General features: G+C 53.8%; 6 protein-coding genes across 6 annotated transcripts; 2 read left to right on the forward strand and 4 right to left on the reverse strand.

Moving 5' to 3' along the window:
* Nucleotides 1-293: 293 nt before the first annotated feature.
* SETTUDRAFT_109846 (uncharacterized protein) lies at nucleotides 294-1420 on the reverse strand (the record flags this gene model as incomplete). Its single annotated transcript, XM_008027841.1, has 3 exons — nucleotides 294-935; nucleotides 1032-1154; nucleotides 1307-1420. The coding sequence occupies 3 exons, from the start codon at nucleotides 1418-1420 to the stop codon at nucleotides 294-296; spliced, it is 879 nt and encodes a 292-aa protein (XP_008026032.1).
* A 1355-nt stretch (nucleotides 1421-2775) lies between these two features.
* SETTUDRAFT_110023 (uncharacterized protein) lies at nucleotides 2776-3893 on the reverse strand (the record flags this gene model as incomplete). The annotated part of the gene is made up of 2 exons (XM_008027842.1): nucleotides 2776-3310; nucleotides 3367-3893. The coding sequence occupies 2 exons, from the start codon at nucleotides 3891-3893 to the stop codon at nucleotides 2776-2778; spliced, it is 1062 nt and encodes a 353-aa protein (XP_008026033.1).
* A 410-nt stretch (nucleotides 3894-4303) lies between these two features.
* Nucleotides 4304-4824, reverse strand: SETTUDRAFT_169189 (uncharacterized protein). Its single transcript, XM_008027843.1, has one exon. It carries the CDS (start codon nucleotides 4794-4796, stop codon nucleotides 4350-4352), a length of 447 nt encoding a protein of 148 aa, XP_008026034.1. The 5' UTR covers nucleotides 4797-4824; the 3' UTR covers nucleotides 4304-4349.
* A 38-nt stretch (nucleotides 4825-4862) lies between these two features.
* SETTUDRAFT_169190 (uncharacterized protein) lies at nucleotides 4863-5338 on the forward strand. Its single transcript, XM_008027844.1, has one exon. The coding sequence runs from the start codon at nucleotides 4941-4943 to the stop codon at nucleotides 5184-5186; it is 246 nt and encodes an 81-aa protein (XP_008026035.1). The 5' UTR covers nucleotides 4863-4940; the 3' UTR covers nucleotides 5187-5338.
* A 289-nt stretch (nucleotides 5339-5627) lies between these two features.
* Nucleotides 5628-6192, reverse strand: SETTUDRAFT_169191 (uncharacterized protein). Its single transcript, XM_008027845.1, has one exon. It carries the CDS (start codon nucleotides 5967-5969, stop codon nucleotides 5748-5750), a length of 222 nt encoding a protein of 73 aa, XP_008026036.1. The 5' UTR covers nucleotides 5970-6192; the 3' UTR covers nucleotides 5628-5747.
* Nucleotides 6193-7447: 1255 nt separating this feature from the next.
* Nucleotides 7448-10468, forward strand: SETTUDRAFT_161307 (uncharacterized protein; the record flags this gene model as incomplete). Its single annotated transcript, XM_008027846.1, has 2 exons — nucleotides 7448-8107; nucleotides 8156-10468. The coding sequence occupies 2 exons, from the start codon at nucleotides 7448-7450 to the stop codon at nucleotides 10466-10468; spliced, it is 2973 nt and encodes a 990-aa protein (XP_008026037.1).
* Nucleotides 10469-10766: the final 298 nt, after the last annotated feature.

Consider the following 10766-nt stretch of genomic DNA (forward strand, 5'->3'; position numbering starts at 1 on the left):
AACGAGGAGTAATACCTGTAACAGGTAGCCATACACCTCCCCCACCCTATCCTCACCCCCTACCTACCAACCAATAGGCTACGAGCCTCACCTTCATCTAGTTAAAACCCCTCTTAAATATCGTAGCTAGAAACAACCTACTTAGATACTTGTAGGCCTTAAAACCCTACACGTCTTATATAGCCCTTCGGGCTGAAAAAGGACGTTAAACTAGAATAATAATAATAATAATAATAAACCCATAAATATACCAAACGCCTAACAACCAATCCCTCCCCCAACCACACGACCCATCAAACCGCGACAAACCTCTTCAAAAACCGCAACTGCCTCCCAAACACGGCATCCACATCGCCAAACATCCAATTGAAATGATCCTTTCCCTCGACCAAAAACTGTTCTTTGGGTTCCCCCAGCATCTCAAACGCCTTGGTCTGGCGCTCCGCAGCAAACACCTGGTCCAGCTCTGGCGTCAGCATGAAGACGGGCGTGGGACTAATCCTCGGCAGCAAATGCTCGATACTCCAGGATAAGCCCCGCAGGTAACTCTGGACCGTCGCGCGATTCTCAACGGGAAGCTGCATGCCCTGCATGGTAGTGAAGAAGCCCAGGCCAGATGTCTGGCCCAGCGGCATAATCCCGTCCTCGTCGACCAGCGGGAGGTACATGGGCGGTTCACCGTCGAGCTGTGCTGCGCGATCTGCGACGCCCAGTTCGCGGATTGCGGCGTGCCGCTCCGAGTCGCCCGAGACGTCGATCATGGGCGCGATGGCGAGAACAGCAGCAACACGCGTGTCGAGCGCCGAGACCGCCAACATGATGTTGCCGTCGAAACAGAGGCCCCAGAGGACGATGCGCTGGGGGTCGACGAGCGGGTGGCTACTGAGAAAAGTAATCGAGTCGATGAAGTCTTCGACGCGGCGGTGCATGTTGGTCTTGAAATACATAATCACATCAGTCTTGTCAGATATCAAGTAGTTCCCGCGCCTAGGGAAATGAGGTTGACGATGGGATTAGGAAAACGGACGTACATCACACCGCGGCAACCCCTCACTCTCGCCAATGCCAAACGTGTCGAAGACCAGGGCCGTGAAGCCGTGCCGCTGGAACCATTCTGCGACGTCCGGGACGACGACGTCTTTGGGCATGTTGAACTGTGTGATATCTCATCAGCTTCTTTCCTTGTTTCTTTTCTCATTGTGACTATTTTCTTTCCTTTCCTTTCATTTATTCTTTTCGCTGGAAACTCAGGAATAGCGGCGGAGGAAGAGAAGGAGAAGGAGGAATAAGAAGGAGAAATACATACACCAGCCGACAGAATAATGCCCGGTCCTTTCTTTTGCGTTTCACTCGGATACAGCCATCCGCGCAGCGTGACGCCGCTGAGGGTTTTGAATTCGATATTCTGGCGGTTGGACATTTCTTATTTCTTCCTCTTCTCTTTATTCTCTTTCTTCGCTTTTTTTTTCTTCTCTCTCTTTCGTTCCGTCGTCCGTTTTATATCCCCCGTCGCTATATACGTTCAAGAAAAAAAGAAAAAAAACCCTCACAAACACGCGCGTAAAATCAGTCGCAGTAGATTTATATTTCCCGTGGAATGAACAGTAAGGATACCGAAAACGTAATCTCAAACCTCAATAGTAGTGCAAAAATAAACACAACTTTTTCCACCCTACTGCCCCCCTCAGTTGAAGTATATAAATACTCGACGCAAAAAAAAACCCCCTAACCCCGGGACGTCTCCACACTCCACTCAACACTGCACTACTACCACGACCATTCCCCTTTCCCCTTTCCCTCCATGCTTCCAGTTGCAGAATCCCCCGGAGTTTCCCCCCCCCCCCTCCCTTGCTCCGTCACACCGGAGAAGAAAAGAAAACGCCTTGGTAGTCGGTCGCTGGCATAGGCTAGCGGCGAACGGTACGGGACCGGCGCCGTGGTATCGAACACCCCCCCCCCCCGGCATCACGCCCGCATCGGAGCCACCGGAGCCAGAGAATCGGTATTGCGAGACATTTGGTCGGCGGCGGTGACGGTGGCGGAGCACACGCCGAGGTAAGTACGTACCGCGGGGGGTTTTTTTTTCTTTTGACTTGCAGCACGGCAAGGAAGGACGGAAGCAAGCAAGGAAGGAGAGAAGGACTTTTTGCCCCGTTTTCGTGGAGTTGGCACAGCTTGAGTCACATGGGGTCTTGCGTGCCGTGGAGTAGAGATGCATGTAAAAGTCCTACTTACTTAATTTATTTCATCTTATTTTATTTTATTTCAATCTACTTAGTTGGGGAAAGCGGGAGAAACGTACTCTTGTACAATCTTTTCTTTCTCTCCCGGTGCTATGAAAATGACATTACTTATGCGGAAATATCAGAGAAGAAGAAGTTGACGCGGTACTATGTATAATGCGAGAATATGGTATCGGGGAAAGAAAAGTCAAGTAGAGAGTCCTTGGGGTTTTACGTCTGAAAAGTGAAGAAAAAAACAAGTTAGATGTAGACTTGTCCAGTCGTATTTGTGCAAGCGAAACAAGATGGATTTTTTTTTTGGTTTTTTGACATGCAAGGAAGTAAGTAAGTAAACTTGAGGAATGGAGAATGTGTGGGGGAAAAAAAAGGGGGGGGGGGATATAGATATCCAAGTGCTCTGGATAATATGTACGTAGTCAAATGTGACTCATTTGTCTGTGATTTTCAAGCATAACGATTGTACTTCTATAAATAAATAAATAAAAATAAAAACTCCAGAATCTCCAAGTATATCAAACAACCCACCCCCCTCCTACTCAACAACCAACGGCACAACCTGCCTCTGGGCCTGAACACCCCTCACCCGCACATTATCCACATACGTAGGGATCTTCGCAAGCCCGCCATCTCTCATCTGCACGGGATGGCCCTTGAGTTTTCCCTCGCGCAACAGCGTCTCCACGAGGGCGAAAAACGCAGCTCCAAAGCGGCGGTGCGCAGGCGTACTGGGTCTACCGTAGGTGCCTGAAATCAGGACTGGGGAACCCATGATGGTGGGTGCCATGAGCCAGTCGGCGACGACGTCGCGGCGCGTGTATTTGATGGCGCAGTCGAGCGCTTCGATGGCGATGTACTTGCCGCCCGAGGACCCCAGCGCCGAGTAGCACATGCGCATTGTCTCGGTATCGGTGACGCAGTCGAAGACGTACAGCAGGCTGTTGGATGTGTGGGACCGGATGTCGGCGCCGCACGAGGCAGAGTGGTAGTCGAAACAGGCAGCCGCGCCGTAGGATGTGCATAGTGTGTTGTTGCGGGGTGAGCATGTGACGATGGGGGTGTAGCCCGCGCTGGATACGAACTTTAGCAAGAGAAGGAGTGTGTGTGTGTGTGGCTATAGACTCACATTTTCAAAAGCTGGATGGCCATGGTACCAGTATCTGTTGCACCTCCGGAAACCAAGACAAACGGCGGTGATTCTTGCTCTGGCGTCTCGCGACGCGGCATGCTGAGTTGCAATCCAGGGGCTTGGAAAAGAGCCAGACCAGCCGTTGCAACAGCGAGACCCACGGAGCTTGCTTGGGACAGCGACATGTCATCTGGAACATGGCAGGCGAGGTCTTCAGTCGCAAGCGCGTACTCTGCGAAAGCACCAGCCGACTTGTCCAGCGCATTCAATCCAAATGTGACGGCGAGAATGCGGTCGCCTGCCTTGAAGCGCTTCACGTCGTCGCCGACTTCGACTACGATGCCTGCAAAGTCGCAGCCGCCAATGGCCCCGGGGATGTTGGAGTAGTCGGAGATCTTGGCGTCGTACGGACTGACGGCTACGGCGTGCACACGACACAACATGGTGCCGGGTTTTGGGCACGGAATCTCAATATTATGGGCGAGTCGGTAGCCGCCGGCTTCATCGCCAACAAGAGCGTTCATGGTGGTGGTGCTGGGCTTCATTATGATGTAGACGTGTTGGTGTGGGTGTATAGCGAGGGTGCATATAGGGCCATCGCCGAGGATTTCGCGCCCTTTTTATGTCTTTGCATCTTTCTTAACACGGACAATTGGTTAGCGGGCGGTAGTTTGTCGTTGTTTGTCGGAGGGACTGAAGTGTTGTCGTCGCGTTGTTACAGCATGTCGGCGGGGCGGTCGGGTGGCCGGAGGACCCACTTGGCTCCGGTTCCGACATGACTTGGTCCGCCGACGTCTTGGGCTGTGTGTAAGAGGTAGGTGGAGCTGAGCAGTCGGAGCTGATGTGATTTGATAGTGTATTGAGAAAATTTGGTTCTTATTGGTTCAAGCACTGTATGATGACTTGGTGGGAATTAATCAAGTGCTGCTGAACAGGATCTAGTGTTACAATATCATTTATACAAGACAGGACGAGAGCCGTTAGTAAAAACCAAAATTACCGCTCTCTTGACACTTGCCTCGCTTACACCCTTCACAAAACTGGCTCTCATGTGGCTTCTTGTCTACGGCCTCTTCGTAAGGGGGCGGCTTCATTTTCACACCCGCCCACTTCTTGATCCTGTACGAAACCCGGTCAATGTAGGATTCTTCGTCCAGCTCAAAGGCGCCTAGGCAGTTGCACGACTTGCACCTCTGGTTGTACACAGTGGCGTTGTATCCGTTTCCTTGATATCCTCGTATCTCGATAGACACCCTCTTGCTGGTCCACGCCTGATTTTGGCACGCATTGTTGTTGCATATGAATTTGCCCGTGACGTGAGTGCAGTATTCGCTGCTTGAAGTGTACTTGCTTGTCTGGTTGAACCATGTTGTTGTTATTTCCGGAAAGGTGGCTTCTTGGACTCTTGCATGAAGTTCGGGAAACATGAAGAATTCCTCCTGATTTCTCACCTTGGGGGAGGGGGGGCTTTTTTCAGGGTTTTCTTGGAGCGTGTAGTAGTCGTTGTGGTTGGATTGAGTGAGACAGGACTTGACGTATGACGTGGGACGGTGAAAGTTGGCGTATTGAGAATGGAGAAGTTGGCTAAGTCATTCCTCAACTGCATTGCTATTCCGGTCCAAGGAAGTCTCGAGATGGTTCTGTGCCGGTTTGGGGCTAACCTGGTAATGCCGTCTATGCCATGCAAGCGCTTTCTCGCAGCGAAAGGATTGATTGCAAGGCTTGCAATGAAAGGCCTCTGTATGAGTGCACGAGGCCAGCTGCTGCTGTTGAAACGCGTCATTGCTACCGAAATGGCGATTGCAGGGGGAGTGTGAGTTGAGTGTAGATGGTTGTAAATTTGGATTCTTGACCAGGCATAACAGCAGCCGTGATTTAAGTGCTAAGCTTGGGCTTAAACGAGACGTAGTGAGAGACGTTTGCCGACGCTGTGTAACAAAGGCTTTGTTTGCATCAACCCAGTGGCGCAGGGACGCATGGTGAATGCCAATAGGTGAATGCCAATCCGTGTCCATCAAGGAGGTGCTGCTGGAAAGGATGAGTGTTAGCAAACTGGAGTTGCAATCTAAGCATCTGCAAATATAATTCTATAGGGTCGTATACATAGTCTCCAGACTAACAGGTGACATTAATTTTTATTCTTCAACATACATAATGTAGTTGTTGGGGGTAGTGAAAGAGATTGTGATGCACTGATTGGCTGGCGTGATTGGCGTGATTGGTTGGCTCGGAAGCGACCCAGGCTATCGTTTTCCAGCAACGATGATGCTTGATTGGTGGCGCCTCGCCTCGACGGCAGGGCTACTGCTAGCTGACATGTGAATTTTTATGCTTGGCTACGTGTGTTGCCTATGCTATACTTGGTTGTCGTGTTTAATCTAATTGCATGATGCTGACCGATAAGAGCCTCGCAGGCAGGCCGGGGACAAGGAAGCAAATAAGACCGAGACGACAGGGATGGGATGCAGAGCAAGACGTGGAACCTTGGCTGGAACCTTGAGTGGGCGGCGTATCCACCGGATCGAGATGGCAAAGATGTCGGGTGTTGTTGGACGAGGAATGACACAATGCATGCAAAGAGGGCGACCCACACGAGGCATGACGGAATCGGTAACTTGGACGATCCGAGTCGGCTATTGTACATGTGCATGTACAGGGCGCGGCCAAGTCATGTCATCAGATGAAGATGGGGTGGAGAGGGTTCCACCCGGCGACTGCAAAGTTTGGCCGTGTGTTACGAGATGAGCGGGCGGCTGGGGCGACATGGGCAGTGCAGGTAGTGATGAGCAGGTGTGGGACGTGGAGACGAGCTGGCACTGTCAGTTGGGGCGGAGGGTGAGGGTGAGGGTGAATCGATCTTGGGCTTGGGAGGAATCCCCCACGACGCGATCCGAGCGCAGGCTTGGCAAATGCAGGGGCGGGATTGGGATCGGCGCGGAACAAGCTTTTTTGGCTGTTTGGCGGCAGCGGGCTGGCGTGATAAGGACGGCGGCCCTGAAATTAAAGATAAGCTGCTGCGAGTATGCTTTATAGTACATGTAGTATTTAACAAGGCATATCCGTTGGGGACCGATTGGCCGCGGCGCGGGGGAGAAGTGGTGGGTGTCGGCGTAGGTTGCTGTAGAGATGCAGCCTTCTGGACGCTTCTCCATGGTCGTGTTCGCTTCCCCCAACAAGCGAAGATTCTGAGCAAGCCATGCTGCCTGACGTCGGTGGCGCCCGCCACCGCAAGCCCTAAACGGCGCCGCCGCCAAGTGCGCCCGTCACCAAAGACGCCGCCTCGTGTGCAACTCGACTACACAACCACAACCACAACCACAACTGCAAGGCGACTCCAGCAAAAGCGGCGGCACAGCAAGTCCTGACGCTTCCTGGTGCGAGTCGACGCGTCCACTCTGCCCACTTGCCCACTTGCCCACTTGCCCACTTGCCCACTTGCCCACTCTGCACATCCCCCCTCCCCAACCAGCCTTCTAGACGCTGCCACCAGACCCACCGCCGCCTCGGCCATGGCCGCCCTCACGCCCATGAATGCTTTGCGCCCCAGTTTTCCCACCCGCAAAGGTTTGGCATTGCCATGTCCCCAAAAATATGCCCTGGCTCCGTGCTGTCCGCTGCTCCTTTCCTGAACCCCAGCCCTGCTCCACTCTGCTGCTACACACCCACACCCGTCGCCTGCCCATTGTTCCCGCCCGCCTGTCCTCTGCTTGTTTTTTTCCTTGCTCCATTCCTGTCCTCTGCATTCTAATTCCTCCTCTGCGCGCCGCTCTCCTCTCAGTCACTCGCTGCACCCGTCGTCTTCCTAGCCAAGCACCGCGCCTGACGTCACTCGGTCGCGCTAGTCCCGTCTGGTCAGTGTCCAGGAACAGCACAACGCAGAACGGGAGCCCCGAGCCATTGATTGCTCCCTGGCCACGAAAAAAAAAGAAGCAGACACTCGTTTCACCCCCTGCCACGCCCGCTATATTCCTACATACATTGGCCTTGCCCGCAGGGTTGCTGCAAGGACTACCACGTTTCCCTTCCGTGCGACGATCGTTATTCACTGCCGTCAAGGCACTGAGCCTGCTTGTCCGCCATGACGACTCCAAACGTCGAGCGCCCAGAGCCGACGTATGAAATGGACAGTACCATGCCCTACCACCGTCAGCGATCTTCCGACGAAGATGGCACCGTTTGGGGGGACGAGCATAACCCACCGCACTCCCAATCCGCCCCACGGCCCCATCACAACCGATCGCAGTCGGGCGCCCACCTCACTGTCGACACCGAGCAAGACATTCCGCCCATGAAGGGCGTGCAATCGCCAACCCAGACCCGCGAGCAGGCCAGCAGACTCAATGATGACCTTGCCCTGCTCGCAGTCGAGCGCGGCCTGGACGAGAAGGAGGCTCTTATGCGGAACCAGTCCACCAACCGCTCCATGACACGCGTGCGCTCTCGCCGCGAGGACCTTGTCGACGACTTTGATGCTGCGACGAACCCACTGCACGAGCAGGCCGCTCGCTATACGCCCCCAGAGAACCCAACCACCAGCTTCTCCAAGTTCTTCAAAAAGGTCCACAACTCGTCATGGCTCGTTCGCTACTTTACCTACATCACCCCCATGGTCTTGATCATCTTGATTCCCCTGCTCATCGGCGCATTGGCCTTCAAAGAGGCCACTGTCGGCGGCGTCAAGCTCGTCTGGTTCTCCGTCTGGCTCATGATTGTCTGGCTGACACTATGGGCGGGCAGAGTGAGTGTCCCAGCATGGCTGCACATTCACGCGCTAACATCCGTCTAGGTCCTCGCCAAGCTACTCCCTTGGCCCATTGGTCTCGTTTCTAGTCTCTTCACCAACAACAGCAAGAAGTGGCGAGACATGGGCAAGCAGCTCGAGCTCCCGGCTACCCTCTTCTTTTGGTGGCTGGCCATTGAAATCTCCTTTCTTCCCACCATGACGAACCACCACCTCGATGGCAACAAGGCAACCAAAGACTGGGAACGCGACATGAACAGGGTGCTCGTTGCTCTGTTTGTCGGCTTTGTTCTCAACTTTATTGAGAAGATCATCATCCAGCTCATTGCCATCAGCTTCCATCTCCGGACGTACCAGGACCGAATTGAGCTGAACAAGTTCCAGATTGGTAGCCTTGGCAAGCTGTACAAGTTCTCCAAGGAGAAGATTGCCATGGAAGACTCCGAGTTTGAGCAGAACGAGGAGCATCAGCGGTCTGGCGCCCGCACGCCTGGCCAGGTCTTGACCGAAGCGCAGAAGAACATCAAGGTCGGCTTCAACAAGTTTGGAGACATTGCTGGAAAGGTTGCGGGTGACTTTACCGGTCGCCAGGTCACCAACAGTGGCCACCCCCACCAGGTTGTTTTGCAGCTCATCAGTAGCACCAGCGGTGCCCAAGTGCTGGCCCGCCGTCTATACCGAACCTTTGCCCGACCCGAAACCGAAACCGTCCACCCAGACGACCTCAACAATGCCTTTGACAGCGACGACGAGGCCTCGGCCGCCTTTTCCATGTTCGACAAGGACATGAACGGCGACATTTCGATGGAAGAACTCGAAGCTGTTTGTGTTGAGATTGGCCGTGAACGCAAATCCATCACTGCCTCGCTCAAGGATCTCGATAGCGTCGTCTCCAAGCTCGACGATGTCTTCATGTTTATTGTCATCATCATCACCATCATTGTCTTCATCTCTCTCATTTCGACCTCGGCTGCTGGTGTGCTTACATCCGCTGGCTCGGCTCTTCTCGCCCTGTCCTGGCTCTTCTCGGCCACCGCTCAGGAGTTTCTGCAGTCGTGCATCTTCGTCTTTGTCAAGCACCCCTACGATGTCGGTGACCGTGTTACCATCTACGGCAACACTGGTGATCTCGGCCGCGGCGACGACTACTTTGTCAAGGAAATCGCCCTCTTCTACACCGAGTTCAAGAAGATGCAAGGTCACATTGTGCAGGCGCCCAACAGCTACCTCAACACGCTCTTTATCCTCAACCAACGTCGCTCTGGTGCCCTTGCCGAGGCCATCCCCATCATTATCAAGTTCGGCACCACACTCGAGCAGATTGAGCGTCTCCGCAACACGCTCCTTGAATTCGTCACGTCTGAAAAGCGCGAGTACCAGACTAACATTCTCACCGAACTCCGCGCCGTGCAGGAAGTCCACTGGCTCGAGCTCAACATTGTCTTCTTCTACAAGTCCAACTGGCAAAACGAACTGCTCAGGCTGCAGCGCCGCAACAAGTTCATCTGCGCACTCACCATGGCCATTCAAGAATGCGGCATCGAGGGTCCCCGCATGCGCTACCCCGGTCAGAAGGAGTCGTTCCCTGTCTATCTCCAGAACCTGCAGAACCCAGCTACCCCTGGTGTTGGCATCAATGGTACTCCAGACCAGCCCAACGGTCACCTCCGCAACGAACCTCGGGACCAGCCGTTCGTCCCCCCTGCCAATGGTGCTACCGACGGTGCTCCTCCCTCTGCAGGGACTGGCCCTACTCGTCAAGGCTCTATCCTCCGCCAACCGGGTTCGCGCACCGCCCCCGAAACACTATCCGCCATGGGTCGCCGCGTCGACTTTTCCTTGGGCATGAAATCCATCGGACTCGACGACCCCAGCGGCGACGTCCTCGACGACCGCGAAGCCGAATCCCGGGCTCGCGCCACCGTCGCCCGCATGTCATCGCCCTCGGCCTCGCAGGAACGCAGCCGCAACTCGCAGGAAAGCGGCCGCAGCAGCGGCATCCAGCGCGTCGGCACAAACGCCTCATCTACCATGCGCGAACGCACACACCGAAACCGCTTCTTCTTCTCCCGCGCCCGCCACGCCACAGACGAGGAATCCGCCACCTCCGCCGTCATGGCAGGCATCCCAGAAGCAGACTACGACACCCCGCCTCGCACAAATACCCTCGACCCCAGATCGGGCCTTGTCTCTTCCCAAGCTATCCGCGAATCAGTCTCTCAGACGCGCCTCAGAGCAAGTATCGATGCACCGGGTGTCTCGGGCGCTATACCGCCCCGCACATCGGATTCCGAACGCACCTTTAGTCCGCCTGTACGGTCGCGGACGGATGGAATTGAAATGAGGAGGTTTCATTAATATATTGTTGCTTGCAGGTTTAATTATGACTGTGTTTTTCTTTCTTTCTCTGTATATTCTTGATTTCCATCCAACACACACTTTACTTTCAAATTTACATTTACATTCATGTTTCCCCCCCCCTCTTTTTTTGGTTCTTTACTTCTTCACTTCTTGTCGCTTCAAGACTATTCCTACCCTTTTTTTTGCCCTGTGCAGCGACCAGGCAAACGTCTTTGCGTCTTTTCCTTTTTCCTTTTTTTTGGGAGGGGGTAGAGGGGGGTTTAGAATTATTATACACACACTCATACACTTACAC

This window comes from Exserohilum turcica, assembly GCF_000359705.1.
Source record: "Exserohilum turcica Et28A unplaced genomic scaffold SETTUscaffold_20, whole genome shotgun sequence".
Taxonomy (NCBI): Eukaryota; Fungi; Ascomycota; class Dothideomycetes; order Pleosporales; family Pleosporaceae; genus Exserohilum; species Exserohilum turcicum.

Coding starts and splice junctions, on each gene's coding strand:
- SETTUDRAFT_169189 (XM_008027843.1), bottom strand. CDS start 4,796: ATGTTTCCCGAACTTCATGCAAGAGTCCAAGAAGCCACCTTTCCGGAA.
- SETTUDRAFT_169190 (XM_008027844.1), top strand. CDS start 4,941: ATGGAGAAGTTGGCTAAGTCATTCCTCAACTGCATTGCTATTCCGGTC.
- SETTUDRAFT_169191 (XM_008027845.1), bottom strand. CDS start 5,969: ATGCCTCGTGTGGGTCGCCCTCTTTGCATGCATTGTGTCATTCCTCGT.